At 57.1% G+C, this 24,613-nt stretch overlaps 4 protein-coding genes, 1 long non-coding RNA gene and 3 other non-coding genes across 9 annotated transcripts; 4 read left to right on the top strand and 4 right to left on the bottom strand.

The window, feature by feature from the left end:
• Positions 1-318: 318 nt before the first annotated feature.
• Positions 319-10,073, bottom strand: RPL3L (ribosomal protein L3 like). The gene is made up of 10 exons (XM_057300125.2): positions 10,056-10,073; positions 9,398-9,725; positions 8,319-8,487; positions 6,319-6,454; positions 2,707-2,893; positions 2,451-2,611; positions 2,137-2,238; positions 1,346-1,441; positions 1,010-1,129; positions 319-407 (listed from the first exon to the last, which is right to left on the bottom strand). Exons 1-10 carry the CDS (start codon positions 10,071-10,073, stop codon positions 351-353), a joined length of 1,374 nt encoding a protein of 457 aa, XP_057156108.1. The 3' UTR covers positions 319-350.
• A 3,473-nt stretch (positions 10,074-13,546) lies between these two features.
• On the top strand, positions 13,547-17,427 carry NDUFB10 (NADH:ubiquinone oxidoreductase subunit B10). Of its 2 annotated transcripts, XM_003807685.5 has the most exons (4): positions 14,678-15,211; positions 16,603-16,741; positions 16,947-17,086; positions 17,247-17,427. In XM_003807685.5, the coding sequence occupies exons 1-4, from the start codon at positions 14,944-14,946 to the stop codon at positions 17,354-17,356; spliced, it is 657 nt and encodes a 218-aa protein (XP_003807733.3). In that variant the 5' UTR covers positions 14,678-14,943; the 3' UTR covers positions 17,357-17,427. The 2 variants fall into 2 exon arrangements, with proteins under 2 accessions (XP_063454329.1, XP_003807733.3); XM_063598259.1 differs by lacking the exons at positions 16,947-17,086; positions 17,247-17,427 and adding an exon at positions 13,547-14,412 and having other exon boundaries at positions 14,785-16,619.
• A 77-nt stretch (positions 17,428-17,504) lies between these two features.
• On the bottom strand, positions 17,505-20,402 carry RPS2 (ribosomal protein S2). Its single transcript, XM_014341623.5, has 7 exons — positions 20,253-20,402; positions 19,895-20,074; positions 19,722-19,811; positions 18,601-18,708; positions 18,188-18,361; positions 17,949-18,108; positions 17,505-17,722 (listed from the first exon to the last, which is right to left on the bottom strand). Exons 2-7 carry the CDS (start codon positions 20,069-20,071, stop codon positions 17,550-17,552), a joined length of 882 nt encoding a protein of 293 aa, XP_014197109.1. The 5' UTR covers positions 20,072-20,074; positions 20,253-20,402; the 3' UTR covers positions 17,505-17,549.
• On the bottom strand, positions 17,786-17,918 carry LOC112437454 (small nucleolar RNA SNORA64/SNORA10 family). The gene has a single exon (XR_003026060.1). It is a non-coding gene; the product is annotated as a small nucleolar RNA SNORA64/SNORA10 family (small nucleolar RNA).
• Positions 18,425-18,558, bottom strand: LOC112437453 (small nucleolar RNA SNORA64/SNORA10 family). Its single transcript, XR_003026059.1, has one exon. It is a non-coding gene; the product is annotated as a small nucleolar RNA SNORA64/SNORA10 family (small nucleolar RNA).
• A 36-nt stretch (positions 20,403-20,438) lies between the features above and the next one.
• LOC134729395 (uncharacterized) lies at positions 20,439-20,955 on the top strand. Its single transcript, XR_010110456.1, has 2 exons — positions 20,439-20,580; positions 20,857-20,955. It is a non-coding gene; the product is annotated as an uncharacterized LOC134729395 (long non-coding RNA).
• LOC112437483 (small nucleolar RNA ACA64) lies at positions 20,635-20,761 on the top strand. The gene has a single exon (XR_003026084.1). It is a non-coding gene; the product is annotated as a small nucleolar RNA ACA64 (small nucleolar RNA).
• Positions 20,956-22,289: 1,334 nt separating the features above from the next.
• On the top strand, positions 22,290-24,382 carry RNF151 (ring finger protein 151). The gene is given in 5 exon segments (XM_003807687.7): positions 22,290-22,341; positions 22,729-22,874; positions 23,180-23,276; positions 23,890-24,348; positions 24,350-24,382. Coding segments are annotated over 5 exon segments (738 nt in total). The 5' UTR covers positions 22,290-22,338.
• Positions 24,383-24,613: the final 231 nt, after the last annotated feature.

Below are 24,613 nucleotides of genomic sequence, written 5' to 3'. Positions count from 1 at the left end.
GCTCCCCGGCACTCCAGCAGCCTGGGCGACAAGATCAAGACTCTCTCAAAAAAAAAACAAAAAAAAAAAAAAAAAAACCTCTGCTCCGCAAATGCTCAAAGAGATCGATTTGAGTAATAATAAAACATAAAACTCCGGTCTCCCGCACAGCCAGCTCTGCGTGAATTACTCTTTCTCTATTGCAATTCCCCTGTCTTAATGAATCGGCTTTGTCTAGGCAGCAGGCAAGGTGAACCCCTCGGGTGGTTACACAGCGCTCTGAGACCTCGCAGGAAGAGTCGCCTCCGGCCTTTGTTAGACACTGGGGCAGACAGTGCGGTGCGCTTCAGGGTTCATCCACCCCACACAGCCTACAAGTCTCCCGAGGTCTCCGGCGTTTCCTTCTCCAGATGCTTCTTTTGGGGGCCCTGGTTGAGGGGGTGGTGCAGGAGGAGCCTTAGTCACAAGAGTCTGGCCAGAAACACGCCATCCCCCAGCCAGGCTCTAGATCAGTAAGGGCCGGCCCTACTGCCCCCCTAAGGCTGCTTCCTCCCCCACCTTCTCTTCTAAAGAATCAGTGCCCAGGGATAGACCCTTAAGAGTCTCTCCTGCAGGCCGGGCACGGTGGCTCATGCCTGTAATCCCAGCACTTTGGGAGGCTGAGGCGGTCGGATCATGAGGTCAGGAGATAGAGACCATCCTGGCTAATACGATGAAACCCCATCCCTACTAAAAATACAGAAAATTAGCCTGGCGTGGTGGCACGTGCCTGTAGTACCAACGACTGGGTAGGCTGAATCTGGAGAATTGCTTGAACCCAGGAGGTGGAGGTGGCAGTGAGCCAAGATCACGGCACAGCACTCCAGCCTGGGTGACAGAGCGAGACTCCACCTCAAAAAAAAAAAAAAAAAAGAGTCTCTCCTGCAGTTGAGCTCAGGGGAGTCCCTGCCAGCTCCAGCTCCCTACTCGGGCAGGCTGGATGTGGAGCTGGAGCCCCAGAGAAGAACAAGGATGGGGGCGGTGAGCTCACCATGAAGGCCCTCTTCTCTTGGGCTGTCTGGAAGCGGCCATGGCCGAACTTGGAGGTGGTGTCAATGAACTTGAGCTCAATATTCTCCACGGCTTGGCGACTGTGGTGCACCAGGAGGGACTGGGGAATCCATGGTAAAGTAGACATCAAGGGTGGGGATCCCCCACACCCTGCTGTGAACCTCCAAGCCCCACCAGGAAGGTCTTGCTCACCTAGTTCCTACCAGAGCCCTCCCCTTCTGCTCCCACCACTCCGTCCCGCTCGTAGCAGGCCGCAGGGCAGGACAGGCTGGCAGCCCTCGGGCACCCACTCCCCAGCCCACCCAGCACTGCCAACCTTTCTCAGCGTAATGACCCGCTTCTTGGTACCAGCAATACAACCCTTCAGCATGACGAAGTCATTGTTCACTTCCCCATAGTGGGGGAAGCCACCCTGCAGAGGACACAGGTCAGAGGCCAGGCCCAGAAAGGGCTTCTGAGTTAGTGGGTGGCTGGGGGCCCTAGCAGAACCCCCAGAGGGGGCAGTGATAGGCAGGAGCCCTGTGCCCAGCCCCCAGATGTAGGGGTGACTATCATGCCGCCCCTCCTGAGGGCAGCATCTGAGTCACAAGCTAAGTCCTTTTCATGCATTATCTCACTTGACAGTCTGCATTTTTGTTGGGGGAGACTGAGGATCAGAGGAGTGGAGTCACTTGCTCCAGCCTCTACAGCTGCTAAGTCCTGGAGATGCGGTTTGAGCCTAGGTGGCCTGACTCCCAGGCCACAGTAGGAGCTGCCGCACTCCACACCCACATGACAGCAGCTGGAGTGGAAGCTGCCTCCAGAGGAGGCTCGGAGGATGTGGGACGCAGCAGAGATTTCTTGCTTGTGACTATATCCAAATGTTTTGGACAGCCAAGGCAAGGGTCCCACATCACTGCCCAGCTGTCAAGGTCTTCTGTCCAGTGTGCCTGGCAGGGCAGCGTCCAGCTGTGGAGCAAAAATCTTGAGCCCTTGGGGCAGGGAGCGTCCAGCTGAGGCTGGGGCATGCCCCCTACATGTATACCAGGCCCCCTCGCCCAGCCTGACCCCACTCCAGCCATCATCAGCGGTGTGATGGGCCTGGCAGTCGCCCCCTCCCAGCCTCACCAGCGGTGTGATGGACTTGGCAGTCACGTCGTAGCTGGTGGATGCATTGTTCTTCACCAGCTTCCCGTCCTCCATGTGCGGGCCCCTGCCGATGCGGAAGATCTGCCAGAAGGGGGCACATGCCAGGGGCAGGAAGTGGCCTCTGAGGCCAGCAGCCCATCCAGGCCCATCCGCCCACATGCTCAGACTCAGTGCTGGTGGGGGCATCTTGTGTCCCCGGCAGTGTCTGGGTCATGCACCCCACCCACTGAGGCCAGTACTGAGGACTGGGGTCCGACCACACAGTGTCCCCGTACCCCGGGCTGAGGACGCACCTTCTTGTTGAGCTCCGTGCGGTGGTGATAGCCCTTCTGCCCGGCCCGAGCAATGGAGCAGCCCACGCGGGCAGGGTGCCAGGCGCCAATGCAGGCCACCTTGCGCAGGCCCTTATGGGTCTTCCGCGGCAGCTTCTTGGTATGCCAGCGGCTTGTGACCCCTGTGAGTGAGAGGGGCTGGTGGCTGAGAGGCCAGGCTGGTCCCCACTGCCTCCAGGCAGCCTGCCCTGGAGCTGCCATCCTCACTGAGCCCTACCTTTGACGCCTCGACCCTTGGTGACAGCAATGACATCAATGACCTCACTCTGGCTGAACACGCTGTGCACGGGCACCTGCTTCTCCAGCCGGGCCTGGGCCCAGGCCACCTTCTCGGCCACCGTGCCACCGTTCAGCTGGATCTCCATGATGTGGGCCTTCTTCTGCCGGAAGGGCAGCAGTTTCATCTGCAGGACATGGCCGGAGGTCACGCCACGGCCCACGGGATCACACCCCCACCTGAAACATGGCATGGCCAGCAGTGACCCCTGCCGCCTTCCACGCATGCATTCATTCACAGGTGTTCCCAGGATCAGGTTGCAACCCATGTGTTGTGCTAGGCACTGCGGATCCGGTGCAGAATGAGGCAGACAGAGTCCCACACCTCAGGAGCCACCATCTCACTGGGGGACAGAAGGAAGCCAAGTAACTCTTGGAGAGGACAGAGTGCTCTGATGGGCTATGGGGGCTGGTGTTTCAGATACAGTGGTCAGGGCAGAGAGGGCTTCTCTGAGGAGGTGCCGCTGCTAACAAGTAGGAGCCACGAGGCAAACATTGGAGAGGCTCTGGGCAGCAGGACCCCGCATTTGCACAGGCCTGGTGGCAGAGGAGGTCTTGGAAAGTTGGTGGGACAGAGAGGAGACCAGTGTGGGCAGACAGTGGGGAGCAAGGGGCGTGGGGCAGCGCCTGGGAGTGGGGAGCTCGGACTTTCTTCCAAGTGCAGGCTGCGATGTGATCTGATTGGATTTTTTTTTTTTTTTTTTTGAGTCTCGCTCTATCGCCCAGGCTGGAGTGCAATGGCATGATCTCGGCTCACTGCAAACTCCGCTTCCCAGGTTCATGCCATTCCCCTGCCTCAGCCTCCTGAGTAACTGGGACTACAGGTGCCCGCCACCTCGACCAGCTAATTTTTTGTATTTTTAGTTGAGACAGAGTTTCACTGTGTTGGCCCGGATGGTCTGCATCTCCTGACCTCATGATCCGCCCGCCTCAGCCTCCCAAAGTGCTGGGATTACAGGCATGAGCCACCACGCCCGGCCTTTTTTTAATGGAGTCTCGCTCTGTCGCCCAGACTGGAGTACAGTGGGGCGATCTCGGCTCACTGCAACCTCTGCCTCCCTGATTCAAGTGATTCTCCTGCCTCAGCTTCTTGAGTAACTGGGATTACAGGTGTGTGCCACCATGCCCGGCTAATTTTTTTGTATTTTTAGTACAGTTGGGGTTTCCCCATGTTGGCCAGGCTGGTTTCAAACTCCTGACTTCAAGTGATCCACCCACCTTGACCTCCCAAAGTGCTAGGGTTCAGGCATGAGCCACTGCACCTGGCCTGATTTTTATTTTTTTATATTTTTATTTTGAGACAGGTTCTCGCTCTGTCACCCAGGCTGGAGTGCAGTGGCATGATCAAGGCTCACTGCAGCCTCAGCCTCCCGGGCCAAAGCAATCCTCCCACCTTAGCCTCCTGAGTAGCTGGGATGACAGGCACTCACCACCATGCCCAGTTGTTTTTTTTGTTTGTTTGTTTGTTTGTTTTTGAGACGGAGTTTTGCTCTGTCGCCCAGGCTGGAGTGCAGTGGCGCAATCTCGGCTCACTGCAAGCTCTGCCTCCTGGGTTCACGCCATTCTCCTACCTCAGCCTCCCGAGTAGCTGGGACTACAGGCTGTGCCACTACGCCTGGCTAATTTTTTGTATTTTTAGTAGAGATGGGGTTTCACCGCGTTAGCTAGGATGGTCTCAATCTCCTGACCTGATCTGCCTGCCCTCGGCCTCCCAAAGTGCTGGAATTACAGACGTGAGCCACCGCGCCTGGCTTTTTTTTTTTTTTTTTTTTTTTTTTTGTAGAGATGGGGATCTCCCTATGTTGCCAAGGCTGGTCTCGAAGTCCTGGGCTCAAGCAATCCTCCTGCCTCAGCACCCCTCTCCAAGTAGCTGGAACTACAGGCATGCACCACCATGCCCAGCCAATTTTTAAATTTCTTGTAGAGATGAGGTCTCGTTAAGTTGCCCGGGCTGCCACCTTGGCCTCCCACAGTGCTAGGATCACTGGTGTAAGCCACCGGGCCTGATTTTTGTTTTTTTGTTTTTTCTGTTTTTTTTTTGTTTTTTTTTTTTTTGAGACTCTATCGCCCGGGCTGGAGTGCCATGGTGCGATCTTGGCTCACTGCAACCTCTACCTCCCAGTTTCAAGTGATTCTCCTGCCTCAGTCTCCCAAGTAGCTGGGATTGCAGGCGCCCACCATGCCCAGCTAATTTGTTTGTATTTTTACTAGAGATGGGGTTTTGCCATGCTGGCCAGGCTGGTCTCGAACTCCTGACCTCAGGTGATCCGCCTGCCTTGGTCTCCCAAAGTGCTGGGGTTACAGGCGTGATCCACCATGTCTGGCTTGATTTTTTTTTTTTTGGTAAGGTCTCTGGCTGGTGCTGTGTGAAGCACAGGCTGTGCAATGTAGAGGTGGAGACAGAGAGGCCAGCGGGGAACACATAGTGACCCATAGGTATGTATGGGGCAGGTATGTATGAGGCAGGTATGTACGGGGCAGGTATGGACGGGGCAGGTATGGACGGGGCAGGTATGGACGGGGCAGGTATCGACGGGGCAGGTATGTAGGAGGCAGGTATGTAGGAGGCAGGTATGTAGGGGGCAGGTATGTAGGGGGCAGGTATGTAGGGGGCAGGTATGTAAGGGGCAGGTATGGACGGGGCAGGTATGGACGGGGCAGGTATGGACAGGGCAGGTATGTAGGGGGCAGGTATGGACAGGGCAGGTATGGACGGGGCAGGTATAGACAGAGCAGGTATGTAGGGGGCAGGTATGGACGGGGCAGGTATGTAGGGGGCAGGTATGTAGGGGGCAGGTATGGATGGGGCAGGTATGGACGGGGCAGGTATGGATGGGGCAGGTATGGACGGGGCAGGTATGGACGGGGCAGCTATGTAGGGGGCAGGTATGGACGGGGCCGGTATGCATGGGGCAGGTATTTACAGAGCACCTCCTGCATACCAGGCTCTTGGTGGCAGCTGTGGCCCCGCCCAGGGCCTCTGCCTGTCTGGAGTCTGTCCAGGGAGATGAACACGCACCAGTGACTGGCCCAGGCATGGTGTACAAGTGTGCGAGCAGCTGGGGGCAGTGTGGGGGCTGCGGGAAGCTCAGGGTCGGGGGCACTGCTCTAGGGCCTCGGGAAGCCTTCCCTGAGGACAAAGATGCCAAAGAGTGTTCCAGAATAAGCTGGAGGGTGCTGCCTGCCTGTCAGCCTACAGCAAGCCAGACCCATGTACAAACACGGATTCCTGTGCACACTTAAGCTGGAAACCGAAGGGAGGTGACCAGCCCTCCACACAGCACACTTGGCCGGGGACCTGGCTCTTCAGGGCGTGCCAGGGTCTTAGTTGACTAGCCGGCGTGGCTGATGCCCCCGGCACCCCAGAAGGCACCGATGCCTTTCAGCAGCCATGCCTGGGGCTGCACGTGGCCAGCGAGGCTGGTCAGCCGCTCCTCTGGGTCTGTGCCGAGGCTCGGGTATTTTTAGGCTGACATTTGCCACAGCTCCTGGAAGCTGGGGTGAGGGAGCGTGGTCCTAGGGACTGACCGACGGCGGAGGGCCGGGGGCTGACCTGAGTGTGGACAATGACCCGAATGACCTTGCAGTACTTCTTCATGGCGGCGAAGTCCTTCTGTAGCTGCTTTTTCCCGTCTGTGTCCCGCCACCTCTTGCAGGCCTTGGTGAAGGCTTTCTTCTTGCTCTTGTGCCTGAGCCACGCACAGGAGGGTGCTCAGAAGCCCCCAACTGGGGCAGCTCCCCAGGCCTATCCTGCCCCCACCTCACCCCAGCCCACCAAGCAGGGGTCCTACCTCTGGGACCGCCCCCCACCCAGAGGCCTCTGAGCTGGTTCCAGCCACCATCTTTGAACATAGACTGTCTCTCCCTCTCTAGGCCCCGGTTTCCTCCTCTGTAAAGTGGGTACCCTCCCTGTCTCCCGGGGCCTGAGAGTGAGTGGCAGAGGTGCAGAAGCTCAGAGAAGGGGGCTGGCGAGCCCTGCAGTCCAGTCACCTAGAGACCACCCCACCTGCCACATGGCTCAGACTGCTGGTCCCACTTCTCAAGGGTGCAGTGGGTGCCATGGCCAGGCCCCTCGGGCTTGGGAGCCATCCTTTCTTTTTTGTTTTTGGAGATAGGGTCTCACTTTCTCTCCCAGGCTGGAGTGCAGTGGCACAAACACAGCTCACTGCAGCCTGGAGTTCCCAGGCTCAAGCAATCCTCCCACCTCACCCCCCATGTAACTGAGACCACAGGCATGCGCCACCATGCCCGGCTAATTTTTTGTATTTTTTTGTAGAGACGGGTTTTGTCATGTTGCCCAGGCTGGTCTCGAAGCCCTGAGCTCAAACGGTCTGCCTGCCTTAGCCTCCCAAAGTGCTGGAATTATAGGAATGAACCATTGTGCCCAGCCAGAAGCCATAGTTTCTAACCCTCACCAGAGTTCTGGGAGGTGGACATTATTATTATTATTATTCCCATTCTATAGGTGAAGAAACCAAGGTTTCTTTCAGAACTTACTGCCAGGGAAGATTTGAGGCCCGAGAATACCTTTCTGTGTGTAAGAGCTTCTCAGCTGGCTATTTCACTTTTCACAATGGCTGCTAGGAAACTCGGAGCCAATGCTAACATTCCATCAAATTAGCCTTTTGGTTTTTTGTTTGTTTGTTTTTTGACAGGGTCTCACTCTGTCGCTCACACTGGAGTGCAGCGGCACAATCTCAGCTCACTGCAATCTCCACCTCCCAGGCTCAAGCGATTCTCCTGCCTCAGCCTCCCAAGTAGCTGGGATTACAGGTGTCTGCCACCACGCCCAGCTTATTTTTTTATTTTTTATTTTTTTTGTATTTTTAGTAGAGACGGGTTTTCACCATGTTGGCCAGGCTGGTCTCGAACTCCTGACCTCAAATCAGCCACCCGCCTTGGCCTCCCAAAGTGCTGGGACTACTACAGGCGTGAGCCACCACAAGCCGCCCAAATTAGCCTTTTAATTAACCCTGAGGATTAGAATATTTGTTTCCTCTTTTTCCTCCATCCTGATTTCATCTCCAGCCTTCTAGTACTCATGTTTTTTGTTTTTTGTGTTTTTCTTGAGATTGAGACAGGGTTTCACTCTGCCACCCAGGCTGCAGTGCAGTGGCATGATCTCAGCTCACTGCAACCTTCACCTCCCGGTTCAAGTGATTCTCCCACCTCAGCCTCCTGAGTAGCTGGACTACAGGTGCGCACCACCACAGCCAGCTAATTTTTGTATTTTTTGGTAGAGATGGGGTTTCACCATGTTGGCCAAGCTGGTCTCAAACTCCTGACCTCAAGTGATCCACCCGGCTCGGCCTCCCAAAGTGCTGGGATTACAGGCGTGAGCCAGCACGCCCAGCCTACTCATCTTTTATTGAAATAAAGGCAACCACACAACACACACACACACACACACAGACACTCCTACCTCCCACAGACCGTTGAGACTTCGCTTCCTACTCACCCACACCTATCATTTCAGCAAGAGCTAGAGCCTCAGGCACCCAACTTCTGTGGTCCCAGCAGCCCCTGGACGGCCCAGCCAAGGGCGGTGCTCACCAGTCCTTGTAGAATCGGCGCCGGCACTCGTCACTGAGGTGTTCTGCAAAGATGGTCTTGAAGCTCCGGAGACCTCGAGGGGTGGCCACATAGCCCACCACGCCCACCACCACTAGGGGCGGCGTTTCTACAATTGTCACCGCCTCCACCTCCTCCCGTTTGGAAATTTCTGGATGAGACACAGGGATGGGGCATGAAGGGGGACCTCCTGAGGCCTGTGGGGGAGGGAGTGGAAAGCCGCCCACACAGGGGCAGGCCAGGAGAGTGTGGGGCCAGCCAGGACAGCATCCCCCAGAGGGTGGGGCTGAGCCCAAATGAGCATTTGTTATTCTAATGATTACAATGGATTTCTTTTTCTGTTTTTGAGACAGGGTCTCACTCTGTCGCCCAGGCTGCAATGCAGTGGTGCAATCATAGCTCACTGCAGCCTTGACTTCCCAAGCTCAAGTGATCCTCCCACCTCAGCCTCCCAAGTAGCTGCGACTACAGGCACTCGCCACAACGCCCAGCTAATTTTTGTATTTTTTGTAGAGATAGGGTTTCACGATGCTGTCCAGGTTGGTCTGCAACTCCTGGCCTCAAATGATCCTCCTGCCTCGGCCTCCCAAAGTGCTGGGATTACAGGCGTGAGCCACCATGCCCGGCCTGCATTATTTCTTACAACTACTTGTGAATCTACGATTAAAACAAAAACTAACTATATACGTAGGCATACATATGAAATAATGGTACATGAAATAGACCCGAAATGGCCAAAAAGTGCAGATGTCCTGGCAGGTGGTTTGAACCGAGGGCTTGGGGCGCTGGTCTTTGAATCCTAGCTCCTGCGCTTACCGCCCCGGTGACTGGACCAGGTTCCTCACTGCTTTGTGCCTCAATGTCCTCATCTGCGAGCTGGGGCCATGACAGAACCCGCCCGGAAGCCCTGCCTGTGCTCAGCGTCCACCACAATTCCCGGGGGCGAGGCCTGGTGCTCCCTGGGACTGTGGCCCTGTCTGGACCAAAAGCGTGAGTTCTGGCTCCGAGCATCTGGAAGGTTCAGCCCTCCCCCTCCCCCAAGGGTCCCAACTGTGACTCACTGAGCCCCGGCCGGTGCACCTCCCGCAGGGTGTGGGTCATGCCTGCCTTGTAGCCCAGGAAGGCCGTGAGGTGCACGGGCTGGCTGGGGTCATCCCGCGGCCACGTCTTCACCTTCCCCCGGTGCCGGTGGCTCCTCTTATGGGGCAGGAAGCCCAGGTGTCCGTGCCGAGGGGCGGAAAACTTCCGGTGGGACTGGGGGACAGGAAGGAAGGAGGTCAGACCTGGGGTGTCCCTGGTGGTAGAGCTGGATGGTCCCAGAACCCATACCTGGAGAAATGGACTAGAGGCTTCAGACTGAGGCCTGTGCTCAGCACCTCCCCTGTCTGCCTACAGGAGGGGAGAGGAAAGTTCACCAAGGGGCAGCGTCTTTGGGATGGGGTCTCCATAGCCACAGGCTTCCTGCCTCTGTGGGCTCAGCCTGGGGCCCAGGAGGGTCGCACCCATACTGCAGCCAAGGGCTCCTGGGGCAGGTGGCCGCTGCCATCTGTTCATCTCCAGGGCCGTCCCAGGCCCAGGAGCCCAGCCCTCGTCCCCTTGTTTCCCCCTCCAGCCTCCCATCCCCTCACAGGTTGGGAGACTGTCCTTCTGAGGGAGCATCCAGAAGCCCAGCTGTCCCACCCCCCCAGAGTTCCAGCTCCAACCCCAGCCCACCCTCACCCTGGTCCCACCAACCATGGTGGCCGATCCCTGAAGGTCAGGAAGGGGCCTCGCCGCTAGCCGCCAGAGGTCGAGTGGCAGGGCCAGGACTCACAGCTGCCAGCTCCCAGATTAGCCCCTGGCACAGTCAGCAGGGTCTCCGGTGCCAGGAGCAGGCAGGGGCGGGGCAGTGTTGGGGGCATCAGATGGACAGCCTGAGTGGGGCACCCGGAGCCAGGGCTGGCACTCCTTTCCTCGATGGCCCTGGGACTGGGTCATGACCCTCCCAGGACAGGACTGGCCAGGCAAGGTGGGGGCCAAGGTAGCCAGTGGGGGCCTTCTCCCAGGCAGCGACCAAGAGGAGGGGTCTGGAGCAGTTTGCCAACTTGGAGGCAGAGGGGGTTCCTGTCCTGAGGGCTGGGAGACAGCTGGATAAACAGCGGGGAGCAGGGCTGGGGACGGGGGAGACGAAGGGGAGGGCTGACTGCACCTTGAGGATCACCAGAGCTGTGCTTCCAGATTGAGATCCCTGGCTGAGTGCAGTGGCTCATGCCTGTAATCCCAGCACTTTGGGAGGCTGAGGCAGGAGGATCACTTGAGCCCAGGATGTCAGGCCACAGTGAACCTTGACTGCACTCCAGCCTGCGTGACTGAGCGAGACGCTGTCTTAAAAACAAAAAAAAAAGCCAGCCTGGCCAACATGGTGAAACCCCATCTCTACTAAAAATATAAAAATTAGCCGGGCATGGTGGTGTGGGCCTGTTAATTCCAGCTACTTGGGAGGCAGGAGAATCACTTGAACCTGGGAGGCAGAGTTTGCAGGTTGCAGTGAGCCGAGATCGTGCCACTGCACTCCAACCTGGGCAATAGGGTAAGACTCCGTCTCAAAAAAAAAAAAAAAAAAAAAAATCAAGATCTGACTCCTGTCATTTACAATCATTGAAATACTTTTATGAATTTATCTTTTTTATTTTATTTTTTTGAGATGGAGTCACTCTGTTGCCCAGGCTGGAGTGCAGAGGCGTGATCTCGGCTCACTGCAAGCTCCCCCTCCCGGGTTCACACCATTCTCCTGCCTCAGCCTCCCAAGTAGCTGGGACTACAGGCGCCCGCCACCACACCCGGCTACCTTTTTGTATTTTTGGTAGAGACGAGGTTTCACCGTGTTAGCCAGGATGTTCTCGATCTCCTGACCTTGTGATCTGCCTACCTCAGCCTCCCAAAGTGCTGGGATTACAGGCATGAGCCACCGCGCCTGGCCTTATTTAAAGAGACAATGTCTCATTCCATTGCTCAGGCTGGAATGCAGCAGTGTGATCATACCTCACTTGCAGCCTCAACCTTTTGGGCTTAAGTGGTCCTTCTGCCTCAGCAGGACCTAATTTTTAAATGTGTTTTGTTGTAGAGGCGGGCGTCTCACCATGTTGCCTAGGCTGGTCTGAAACTCCTGGCCTCAAGTGATTCTCCTGCCTCAGCCTCTCAAAGTGCTGAGATTACAGGTATAAGCCACAGCACCTGGCCAAATTTAAATTTTGAATTTAAGTTTTGAATGAACAGGGGGTTGAAATCTTATTTTTCTTTTTTTTTTTTTTTTTTTTGAGACAGGGTTTCTCTCTGGTGCCCAGGCTAAAGTGTAGTGGCACAGTAATAGCTCACTGCAGCCTCAGTCTCCTGGGTTCAAGCAATCCTCCTGCCTTCATCCCCCAGAGTAGCTGAGACCACAGGCACTTACCACCATGCCTCACTAATTTTTGTATTGTTTATAGAGATAGGGATCTCATTATGTCGCCCAGGCTGGTCTCGAACTCCTGAGCTCAAGCAATCTGCCTGCCTTGGCCTCCTAGAGTGCTGGGATTACAGATGTGAGCCACTGCGCCCCTCAAAATCTTTTTCAATTCAAAGATTCTATGGTTGGAAAGTTTTGTTTTTTTTTTTGTTTTTTTTTTTGAGATGGAGTCTCATTCTGCTGCCCAGGCTGGAGTTCAGTGGCACAATCTCGGCTCACTGTAACCTCTGCTTCCTGGGTTCAAGCTATCCTCCTGCCTCAGTCCCACTAGTAACTGGGATTACAGGTGTGTGCCACCATGCCCGGCTGATTTTTGTATTTTTAGTAGAGATGGGGTTTCGCCATGTTGGCCAGGCTGGTCTCAAACTCCTGACCTCAGGTGATCCACCCGCCTCGGCCTCCCAAAGTGCTGGGATTACAGGTGTGAGCCACCCCGCCCAGCCAGTTGTAAAGTTCTATAGTAGTGGAATTCTAGAGTTTTTCAGGCCTATGACATTTCTAAGATCTGTGGTTCTTACATCAATAGATACTAAGATTCTAGGCTACTAAAATGTCAAGATTGTTTGGGTCTCATGGTTCATATTTCTTTCCAAGACTTTGGCCAGGCACAGTGGCTCATGTCTGTAATCCCAGAACTTTGGGAGGCCGAGGTGGGCAGATCATGTAAGGTCAGGAGTTTGAGACCAGAAATCATGGTGAAACCCCGTCTCTACTAAAAATGCAAAAAATTAGCCGGGTGTAGTGGCAGACACCTGTAGTCTCAGCTACTTAGGAGGCCGAGACAGGAGAATCACTTGAACCTGGGAGGAGGAGGTTGCAGTGAGCCGAGATCATGCGCTGCACTCCAGCCTGGGTAACAGAGCGAGAGAACTGTCTCAAAAAAAAAAAAAAAAAAAAAAAAAGTTCATAATGTGAAGATCGAACGTTTCTGTGACCGTAGATCCTGTTGTGTCCAGAATTGGTGGGTTCTTGGTCTCACTGACTTCAAGAATGAAGCCACGGACCCTCGCGTTGAGCGTTGCAGTTCTTAAAGGCGGGGTGTCCGAAGTTTGCTCGTTCTGATGTTCCGATGTGTTCGGAGTTTCTTCCTTCTGGTAGGTTCGTGCTCTCGCTAGCTCAGGAGTATAGCTACAGACCTTCGCGGTGTTACAGCTCTTAAGGCGGTACCTCTGGAGTTGTTCGTTCCATTCCAGTGGGCTCATAGTCTCACTGGCTTCAGGAGTGATAACTGCAGATCTTCGCGGTTGAGTGTTACAACTCATAAAGGCACTGTGGCCCCAAAGAGTGAGCAGCAGCAAGGTTTACTGGGGAGAAAGAACAAAGCTACCACACTGTGGAAGAGGACCCGAGCAGGTTGCCGCTGCTAGCGCCGGCAGCCTGCTTTTATTCTCTTATCTGGCCCCACCCACATCCTGTTGATTGGTAGAGTCCAGTGGTCTGTTTTGACAGGGCACTGATTGGTGCGTTTACAATCCCTGAGCTAGACACAAAGCTTCGCCACATCCTCACCAGATTAGCTAGATACAGAGTGTCCACACAAAGGTTCTCCAAGTCCCCACCAGAGTAGCTAGATACAGAGTGTCGATTGGTGCATTCACAAACCCTGAGCTAGACACAGAGTGCTGATTGGTGTGTTTACAAACCTTGAGCTAGATACAGAGTGCCGATTGGTGTATTTACAATCCCTGAGCTAGACATAAAGGTTCTCCACGTCTCCACCAGACTCAGGAGCCCAGCTGGCTTCACCCGGTGGATCCCGCACGGGGGCTGCAGGTGGAGCTGCCTGCCAGTCCCGCGCCGTACGCCCGCACTCCTCAGCCCTTGGGTGGTTGATGGGACTGGGCGCCCTGGAGCAGGGGGCTGCGCTCGTCGGGGAGGTTCGGGCCGCACAGGAGCCCACGGAGTGGGGGAGGCTCAGGCATGGCGGGCTGTAGGTCCCGAGCCCTGCCCCGCGGGGAGGCAGCTAAGGCCTGGCGAGAGAAATCGAACGCAGCGCCGGTGGGCCGGCCTGCTGGGGGACCCAGCACACTCTCCACAGCCGCTGGCCCGGGTGCTAAGCCCCTCATTGCCCAGGGCCGGCAGGGCCGGCCAGGCTCTCCGAGTGCGGGGCCCGCCGAGCCCACACCCATCCGGAATTCGCGCTGGCCCGCAAGCACCGCGCGCAGCCCCGGTTGCCGCCTGCGCCTCTCCCTCCACACCTCCCCGCAAGCTGAGGGAGCCGGCTCCGGCCTTGGCCAGCCCAGAAAGGGGCTCCCACAGTGCAGCGACGGGCTGAAGGGCTCCTCAAGTGCCGCCAAAGTGGGAGCCCAGGCTAGAGGAGGGCGCCGAGAGCGAGCTAGGGCTGTGAGGACTGCCAGCACGCTGTCACCTCTCACTGTTTGTCTGTAGGGTTGATGGTTCTGTGTCGCTGGCCTCAGCCTCAGGACAGGACATGACCAGTGTCCCCCCTGGATAGCAGCCAGGGGCCGTGCCAGGTGTGGAGACTGAAGATGTGGCCAGCAGGACCCTGCTCAGTGGAGCTGCCTAGAAGCACCAGAGTGCCCAGGGCCAGGATGGAACCATCAAAGCCGGCCAGAGGGCCCTGTGCCCAGGGTAGGTGCCTTCTCTCTATGAGCCGCCTAAGGGCAAGCCCTGCCTCCTGGTCTGCTCCCTGCCCTCCCCCAGACAGGCTCCCAAGTTAACTGGCACCAGCCAGTCCATGAGGGGCCCTTGTAGAGAGCGGGGCCCAGAGAAGTCTGTAGGGGCTAGGCAATCCAGGAAAGCTTCCTGGAGGAGTAGGGCGTTTGGAATCGCGTGCTATTTGTTCACTTTGTCGTGTGCGCTCTAACGGCCTGTATTCTCCATCACAGTTTATCTTACTCCCTGCTGCACTCAGCACAGTGCCTGGCGCGCAGTGGGAACCGAATGACCCCCTCCTATTCCTTATGTCAGTTGCCTTTTGTCTGTTTCTTTCATCGTAAGCAGGAATCTGTCCGGTTCGCGGCTGCTTCCCAGGCGCCCAGACCAGCGACCAGCACCGCGTAGGCGCTCGGCACAGACCGAGAACGGAGGCCCCACGCGGGGGCGCCCTGTGGCGAGGCGGGTCCCGGCCGCGCCCGGCGGAGCGGGGGAACTACAAGTCCCATGGTGCATCGCGGCGCCAGCGCGCAGACGCAGCCGCCCTCGGCGTCCTCTGTAGCGGGCGACCTAGGCCGCGGGACCCGGACGGAGGTAGACGCCAGGGCAGCGCGTCCGGGAGCGGAGTCCGCGCCCGCCGCCGCCATGCCGGACAGCTGGGATAAGGATGTGTACCCTGATCCCCCGCGCCGCACGCCGGTGCAGCCCAATCTCATCGTCTACATGATGAAAGCGTTCGACCTCATCGTGGACCGACCCGTGACCCTCGTGAGAGGTACGAGGCCCCAGCCCGGGGCTCCCTCGCCGGCCTCTGGGGACCCCTGGATCCCACACCCTGCCTGGATCCTCCAATGCCTCCGGGGTCCCGTCTCCCTGAGACCGCCCCCCGCTGCACCCCGGGGACAACTCCCCACCCCCGGAGACCTCCGAGCTCCGTCGCCTCCTTTGGCCTCCCACTGCACCCCGGACCTCACCTCCCAGGATCCCTTACTCTCCCTTGCACCCCGGGATGCCCCGCTTCTTCCCAGGACTCTTCCCTCCCTGCCGCACCCAGCGCCCACTGCCCCAGGACCCCGCACTGCTCTCCGCCCCCCGCCGCCCCGGGAACCCCTCCACTGCACCGCTGGCCTCTCTCAAATGTCTCTCTGCCAGATGACCAAGTGTCGGGGTGATGGCCGAGATGCCCAAATTCACCATCTCTGGAACGAACCGGGAAAATGCCCAGTTCAGTTTTTGTTGTTTTTTTTTTTCCTGAGACAGTCTCACTCTGTTGCCCAGGCTGGAGTGCACTGGCGCGATCTCGGCTCACTGCAACCTCTGCCCCACCCCGGGTTCAAGCGATTCTCCTGCCTCAGCCTCCCCAGTACTAGGATTACAGGCGCACCACCACCACGCCCAGCTAATTTTTATATTTTTAGTAGACACGGGGTTTCACCATGTTGGCTGGGCTGGTCTGGAACTCCTGACCTCAGGTGATCCTCCCACCTTGGCCCCCAAGTGTTGGGATTACAGGCCTGAGCCACCGTGTCCAGCCTGGTTCAGTTCTTTTTGAACACTTGGGGTGCATAGCATGCTCTGGTGGTTCTTCCGTAAGAGGGTGAAGTCTCCAAATCAAACCCCCAAAGATCTGGAAACCGTGCAACAGCGGACCCAGCTCCCTCTCTTTTGTAGCAGTCGTAGAGCATGTCTGTCCTATGTGTCTGGATGTTCGAGCTCTCTTTTTAGCTCGTTCATTTCCCAGTGAGGAAGCTGAAGCCGTAAGGTGGTAAGTTCTTCTTGCTGGAGGCTCCCTGTTGGAGCCTCTTTGCGCACCCAGCGGGGTCCCTGTGCAGCTGGGGGAGGTGCACTGGCAGAGCTGCGTCCCAGTCCATGCCATCTGTGAGAAGCAGCTGCCTGTAGGCTTGTGTGGGGGACAGAGTAAGGTAATGCATGTGGAACTCTGAGGATGATGCCTGGTACTCGGGAGCTCTCCATCAGCTGTAGCCTAGGCCTTCACAGGCCTGCCTGGCTGGCCACATCTCTTACAGAGACGAATTGCTGTTTTCTAAACGCTGGAACACTCAGGAAGTTCTCCTCTCTCCCCTCCAAAGGGCTTATGAGAAATAAGAAAGCTAAAAGCCTGTCCAAACCGATGAGGCGTTTGAGTCTGTGGCTTTGTCTTTGCAGAATTTATAGAGCGGCAGCACGCAAAGAACAGGTATTACTACTACCACCGGCAGTACCGCCGCGTGCCGGACATCACTGAGTGCAAAGAGGAGGACATCATGTGCATGTATGAAGCCGAAATGCAGTGGAGGAGGGACTAGTACGTGAGCCATGCTGGGAGTGTGGAGATCTGCACCGTGTGCTGCTGGGACACCAGTCCCTGGGATGCCACAGGGTGGCATGCCCAGATTTTAGGGGTGACATGGGAGGAGCCAGACCCCAGGGCTCTTGCTTTCAATTGTTCTCACAGGGTACAGGAAAAGGATTCCTTGTGATTAGCCTCTCTTGCTCCTTTTCTCCACCAGCAAAGTCGACCAAGAAATTATCAACATTATGCAGGATCGGCTCAAAGCCTGTCAGCAGAGGGAAGGACAGAACTACCAGCAGAACTGTATCAAGGAAGTGGAGCAGTTCACCCAGGTGGCCAAGGCCTACCAGGACCGCTGTGCGTGCCCCACCCACCCCCAACCCCCCACCATCCTCCTGAGGCCTGGGGGCCAGAACCATTGCGAATCTTCCCTCCCCTCCCTTGTGCTCACTTGACTTTGCCCCCTTTGCATGTAGCAGAGGCCTCGGTTCCCAGCTTGTTTCCATTGCTTCCCCAGATCAGGACCTGGGGGCCTACAGTTCTGCCAGGAAGTGCCTGGCCAAACAGAGGCAGAGGATGCTGCAAGAGAGAGAAGCTGCAAAAGAGGCCGCCGCTGCCACCTCCTGAGGCAGCTATGGGTGCCCCTGCTGTGTGGCTCTGTATGACTGTTGCTGAAATATAAAAAGCCCTGCAACCTGCCTGTGTGTCTGGTGTGATCTACTGGCCCCACACCCCAGATTCAAACCACCACTAACCATGCAGGACACGGGAAAAAAACAGTAACACGCTTAATTCACTTTATTTTTCTTGTATAAAAACCCTATGTCGTAGCCACAGCTGGAGCCTGAGTCCGCTGCACGGAGACTCTGGTGTGGGTCTTGACGAGGTGGTCAGTGAATTCCTGATAGGGAGACTTGGTAAATACAGTCTCCTTCCAGAGGTCGGGGGTCAGGTAGCTGTAGGTCTTAGAAATGGCATCAAAGGTGGCCTTGGCTGCAAAACAAAAGAAGCCCAGGAGGGTCAGTGGTGTGCTTGAGGCAAGTCCCCCAACCCAAAAATTGTCGCACTCCTAGGAACAGAGAGGCCATTCTGGGCGGGTCTGTCGTGCATTAGGAGAGCCTTTCTCTGCCTCCCTGAAAACACGCCAAGCACACACTGGACCCGTGTGGTTAAGCGGAGCTGAGAGACCATGGCTATGACCCATGTGTGGACCACCTACCGAAGTTGCCCAGGGTGGCAGTGCAGCCCCGGGCTGAGGTGTAGCAGTCATCGATACCAGCCATCATGAGCAGCTTCTTAGGCACAGGTGCGGAGACGATGCCAGTGCCCCTGGGTGCAGGGATGAGGCGTACCAGCACAGAGCCGCAGCGGCCTGTCACCTGGTGAGGGAAGGAGTCAGGAGACGGGGGCCGGAGGGAGCCTGCCCCACAGCAGGCCCATCACCTGCCACCAGCCTACCTTGCAAGGGACAGTGTGGGGCTTGCCGATCTTGTTCCCCCAGTAGCCTCTGCGCACGGGGACGATGGAGAGCTTGGCCAGGATGATGGCCCCACGGATGGCGGTGGCCACCTCCTTGGAGCACTTAACACCCAGACCGACGTGGCCATTGTAGTCCCCGATAGCAACAAATGCCTGCGAAGAGATGTGTGTGAGGCAGCTGGTGGCCCTACACCCAATCACTGCCCACCGCCCAGGGCCTGTTGCGCCCCTCAAGGAAAGAGAGGCCACAGTAAGGCCCATCCGAGGTCCTGAGGAGATCTTTTCTCTCTCTCCCCGTTACGAAAGTCACACGGGTGAAGCCAAGTGCAACTATGCAGAGCCGAGAGAGTCCCAGCAAGCCCAGCGCAGCCCGCTCCAGGACAGCCGGGTACCTTGAACCTGGTGCGCTGGCCGGCACGGGTCTGCTTCTGCACTGGCATAATCTTCAAAACCTCATCCTTGAGAGAGGCCCCCAGGAAGAAATCAATGATCTCTGATTCCTGAAACAAACAAGAAAATTGTAGGGAGAGCATTAAAAAAAAACTTAATACCATTACGCTATTCAAGAACCAAAGTCACGGCCGGGGGCGGTGGCTCACGCCTGTAATCCCAGCACTTTGGGAGACTGAGGTGGGCGGATCACAAGGTCAGGAGTTCGAGACCAGCCTGGCCCACATGGTGAAACCCCACCTCTATTAAAGACACAAAAAATTAGCCGGGCATGGTGGAGTGCGCCTGTAACCCCAGCTATTCAGGAGGCTGAGGCAGGAGAATCGCTTGAACCTGGGACGCGGAGGTTGCAGTGAGCCGAGATCGCGCCGGCCTAGGCGACAGGGCGAAACTCTGTAACCGCCCCCCCCGCCGAAAAAAAACCGAAGTCATGAACCCCCTCACCTGGCTTCCCCCCGATCTGTCCCCTTCGTTTTTGGAGGCTTGTATGTAAGGTTACCGTATTTCTGCATCTCAATCGTTTCTTCCTATTTGCCCTTTTCCTCTTGTTTGGTGAGATGTGGCTTTCCACTCAGATTTCCTTTTGCTTTTGTCCAGCTTTGGCCTAGCCATGACCACCGTACCTTGCTAGGGCGAACGCTCACATGACAAATATGCCATTAGCCTTTCCCCACTGCACCCGCTGGACGCAGATGACAGCTGTCCCGTACACGCGGACTATGACAGTTTGCCAACCCTTACAGTGTCCTCCCACAACCTGAACTTCATCATCCTCTCGCATGGCATGAACCAAGCGCTGCTTCTCTTTTAGTTCTTTGGAAATGAATTCGCTGCGAATGTGGGAAGATGCGCTGAAATGCCTTTTGTGGCTCTGGCTTCACTCAGGTATCCATCCAACCTCTAAGTGGAATCCTCTCCTCAGCCAGCCCGCAACACAACCTCAACCTCTCAAGCGAGACGCTGGGCCCTTTAATGCGGGTCAATGGCAGATGCTAATCCTCCAACCCCAGCCCAAGTGACTCCTGGGTCGCACTTGCTCAACGCCCCAACGACCGACGCGTACCTTAATGGGCAGGGAGAAGAGATAGATCTCTTCCAGGGACTTGATCTTCATGTCCTTGACCAACCGGCCCAACTTGGTGACGGGCATCCACTAAAGGGAGAAAAGGCGCCAGTGACCAGGACTGCTCTCCGGCGCCGCCCAGGGGCCCGACCCCGAACGTGGCTGATACCTACCTCCTTATCCTCGGCCTTGCCTCCGCGAGCTCCGCGGCCTCGGCCCCGGCCCCGTCCACGGCCGCGACCCCGGCCCCGGATGCCACTGCCGAAACCTCCGCGGAAGCCACCGCGGTTCCCCATCCCCGGGCCACCAGGGCCTCCGGGCCCCCCCGCTGCACCGGCGTCATCCGCCATTTGCTGGAAAAAGCGACAAGAAGGAACTAGTCAGTGTGGCCTACGCATCTGGCAGCCCCCGGGGAGACCCAGACAAGGGCTCCCGCCCAGGAGCGCGGACTCGGGAGCCTGGACCCGACCCGATGTCCGCGGATTCCCGCCGCCCACGCAGAGGCCCGCTGCAGCAACCAGCATAACTCACGTGTTTTGTCGGAAAAGAAGAACGAGGCCTACTGGGAAGCAGCTTTTATAGCACGCCAAGCGCCGCGAGATCTCCGCAGCCCCGCCCCAAGCGGGAGCGGGCCGAGCTTCTATAAGATAACCTGTGATTGGCTCCGCGGTGCTCCGCCCTCACCGGGCTCTGAGTGCTCTTACCCGTCCGGCCCCAGCCGCGGCCCGGGAATCTACGTCAGCCGAAAAGCTACTATAAACGCCCGCGCCTCCGTCCCCAGCCGCGGCTCGGGAATCTACGTCACCCGAAGAGTGGCTATAAACGTCCGCGCCTCCTTTGCGCTCCCCTCTTCACTTAGGTAGGTCCTGCCGCGTTGACCCCTGGGGTCCCGCTGGTGGTCTTCGAGACCGGCGTTGGTTGAAAATCACCCCCGGCTTTGGCCGTGGCCGCGGGTGAGATTCGGCGCCCAGAGCCCCCGGGGGCCTCAGCTCACCGCGCGCTGCCCCATGTGCGGCGGTGAAACCCAGGCCCCGACAGGCGCTGCGGCCTCCCCCCGGGTGCGGTCGCTCGCGAGGTCTGGCCCCTGACTCCTGACCCCGACTGCAGACCGCTAACCTTGTTTTTTTCTCCGCAGGACACTGGGCCTCCCACGCCTGACACCGACGTTGCCAGGACCGCGGGGTTGGGGGAACTTGGCTGTCCCACGTCTTTCAAATAAAGCTGTTTTGTCTAACTCACTGCGTGCGGGTGTTCTTGGGGCCCCGACTCGCCTATCAGCCTGGCAAGTGCATATGTTCACGTCGTGGCGGGGAGAACCCTAGCGAGATGCCTCCTCGTCTTTCCTGGCTTTGGACACAAGGGTAGGATATGGGAGGTTGGCAGGTGACGTGTAAGGTCCGACGCCTCTTAAGTGGAGGAGCCAGACTGCGAACAGTCTTGTGGCCATGCTTGTCTCAGGTGAACTACGCTGGCAGGTAAAATGCCTTAGTCCAAAGGGCTCCAGGTGGGGCCAGCAGAGCACTAGCAAGGATGGGAAGCTCAGAGGCTTCCAGTGGCTTCCTTGTGAGACCAGGTGAGATTCTAAAGGATTTGACCAACTAGGCCTAGATGAACTCAGCGCCCCCGTGGTGCTAGGCTGGAGTGGATCAGACACCTGGTTTGGGAGGCTGGGCCCCCTGCTCTGGGGCGGCAGGTTACCTGGGAGTTTAGTTCTCACTGCCGTGGAGCTAGCACCTGAGTATCAGATCCTAAGTGAAGACCCCCAGTGAGTCAATGCCTAAAACCCCTAAGCCTTAGGATCTCCAGCCACCTGGGCCGCACTATTGGAGAGAAGAGGGTGGCAATCCCTGTGATCCCACTGAAGCCCTGGCCTGGGGGAGACAGCTCCATGAAGCTTGGTTCTGACCCAGTGCTTCTGGGGAAACGCTGTCAGCCACTCTCAAGCCCCAGGCGCTTCATAGACCTATCTCAGGTCAAGAGCTGCTCTCTTTTATTTTTATTTTTATTTTATTTTATTTTATTTATTTTTTTGAGATGGAGTCTCGCTGTCACCCAGGCTGGAGTGCAGTGGCACCATCTCAGCTTACTACAACTTCCGCCTCCCGGGTTCAAGCAATTCTGCCTCAGCCTCCCAAGTAGCTGGGACTACAAGCAACTGCCACCACACTTGGCTAATTTTCTTGTATTTTTAGTAGCGATGGGGTTTCACCATGTTGGTCAGGCTGGTTCGAACTCCTGACCTTAAGTGATCTGCCTGCCTCGGCCTCCCAAAGTGTTAGGCTTACAGGCATAAGCCACTGCAGCTAACTGTATGGCTTTTTTTTTTAAAGAGGTGGGGTCTCACTGAGTTGCCCAGGCTGGTCTCCTGGGCTCAAGTGATCCTCCTGCCTTGGCCTCCCAAACTGCTGGGATTACAGGTGTGAGCCACCGCGCCCGGCTACCTGTGATCCTTCAGAGAAGGGGGCAAGGGCTGGGCTGTACGGGGTCTCTGGGTCCTGAACCAGGGTTGTGACTGGCTTGAGCTGGACAATGCTATTGTGATGTCAGCCCACAGCCACTGTGAAATGCAGGCTCCTGAGCTCTGGGGGCCTGTGGAGCTGCTGTCTAGACGCAGATCATGGTGAGCCTGGGGCCCTCTTGCTTCCAGCCCTGAGATGTGTGCCCAACTCCAGAAACCTGACCAGTTGTCCAGGGATCGACCCCACTCCACTCAGAAAGGGTGGGCAATGGGTTGCAGACCCCCATATGGTACAAGGAAACCTTCCGGAAGGCTCTGGCTAGGTCTAATCCAGGCTAAGGCCCCCGTCTCCAGCCAGGGATTAGTAGTCCTGGGGTGGGGGGCCCTAACCCCCACAGCTGCCCCCTCAAAGTGGGTGCTGAGCCAGCCCCTCTACTTGAAGTTCTGTGGCCCACCTCCCTGCCAAAAGCTTGCTGGGCTCTCTTGCTGGTATGTGGACCAGGGACTGGATCACTGTCCCAGCCAGGTGCTGACACCTGGCCTTTGCAGGGTGGCGGGTATGATCTCAACCTCTTCGCCAGCCCTCCTGACAGCAACTTCGTGTGCTCCGTCTGCCATGGGGTTCTCAAGAGGCCAGCAAGGTTGCCATGCAGCCACATCTTCTGCAAAAAGTGCATCCTCCGGTGGCTAGCCAGGTGCCAGCGGGTACCCAAGGGGCTGGGAGGGCAGGAGTGAGACTGGGGGCCATTGCTGTGGCCCAGAACAGAGGGGAAAGTCAGCCAAAAGACTCAGCCACCAAATCTCCCTAAACTAAAATGTGTGTACCCTCACTCAGTAGTGTCTGCAGACCCCGGCCCCACCCTCAGAGCTGAGAGTGCCCTGTAATATGCCCTAATGCCTCATCCAGCTGATGAAGGGACCACCTGGGTCACCGAGTGAGGGCTTGACCAGGGCTCCCTTCCCACTCCCAACACTCACCCCTACTCATGCCTCCTTCCAGACAAAAGACCTGTCCGTGCTGTAGGAAAGAGGTGAAAAGGAAAAAGATTGTCCACATGAATAAACTCCGGAAAACCATTGGCCGCCTGGAAGTCAAGGTAGCTCAAAGTACCCACTCCCCCGACCTTCAACCCTTTTCACCCTTGTAGGGGTGGGGCAGGGCTAGGAGAGAGGGCAGGAGAATCCCATCTTCAGAGAGAAACAAGTGCAGCCTTGGGACGACCAGACATTGCTGAGTTTGAATCGTGGCTCTACTGCTTAGTTGCTGTGTGACTTTAAGCAAGTCACCTAACTTTTCCAAGCCCCTGGGGTTAGAAAATGGAGATTTTAGAGGACTTTTAAAATGGAGATTATAGAGGACTTTTAGAGGATCAAGTGCCCAGTGTGCCTGCCACTACTCTCTAGTCCCCTAGTTTTACAGATGGGTAAACTGAGGTTAAAAAGGAAAGCCTGGCATCCATACCACTCACCAGACCAACCCAACTGTGTACCTTCCAGTTCCCCAAGACTCAGGCCTCACCCCCTCCCCTGGAACTTCTAGCTTCTTCCCACGTCTAGGCATTTGCCCCAGTGTTCTCTCCACCAACTCACCGGAGTCAGAAAAGCGTGGGAGGCTCCCGGTTCCCTGGTTCCTGGCGAATGGAAAGCCAGGGGTGGGGGATTCCGTGGGTGTCCTGCCCGGTTTCTTCACACGTTCTCCTTCACCCTCAGTGCAAGAACGCCGACGCTGGCTGCATAGTGACGTGCCCCCTGGCCCATCGCAAGGGGCACCAGGACTCATGCCCCTTTGAGCTAACGGCCTGCCCCAACGAGGGCTGCACCTCGCAGGTGCCGCGTGGGACCCTGGCAGAGCACCGGCAGCATTGCCAGCAAGGGTCCCAGCAGCGCTGCCCCCTGGGCTGCGGGGCCACCCTGGACCCGGCCGAGCGTGCTCCCCACAACTGCTACCGGGAGCTGCACAACGCCTGGAGCGCGTGCCAGGAGCGCCGTCGGCCCCTGCTGCTGTCCCTCCTGCGGCGTGTGCGCTGGCTGCACCAAGCCACCAGTGTCGTTCGCAGAGAGCTGGCGGAGCTCAGCAACTTCCTGGAGGAAGACACCGCTCTGCTGGAGGGTGCCCCACAGGAGGAGGCCGAGGCTGCCCCAGAAGGCAACGTTGGGGCTGAGGTGGTGGGGGGAGCCCAGGGCCAACGTACCTTGTAAATAGATAAATAAAAGCGGACCCCAGGCCTGCCTGCCTCTGTGCCTGCGGCCCTCACAACTGTCACGGGTGCATCCCTGCTGCCTTCTCCAGGCATTTGCCTGCTCTCTTTCATCTTTTCTTTTTCAAAGGAAGGAGGCCGGGCGTGGGTGGCTCACGCCTGTAATCCCAGCACTTTGGGAGGCTGAGGTGGGTGGATCACTTGAGGTCAGGAGTTCGAGACCAACCTGACCAACA

This window comes from Pan paniscus, chromosome 18 (assembly GCF_029289425.2).
Source record: "Pan paniscus chromosome 18, NHGRI_mPanPan1-v2.0_pri, whole genome shotgun sequence".
Classification (NCBI taxonomy): Eukaryota; Metazoa; Chordata; class Mammalia; order Primates; family Hominidae; genus Pan; species Pan paniscus.
This window is presented reverse-complemented; position numbering and strand designations above follow the sequence as displayed.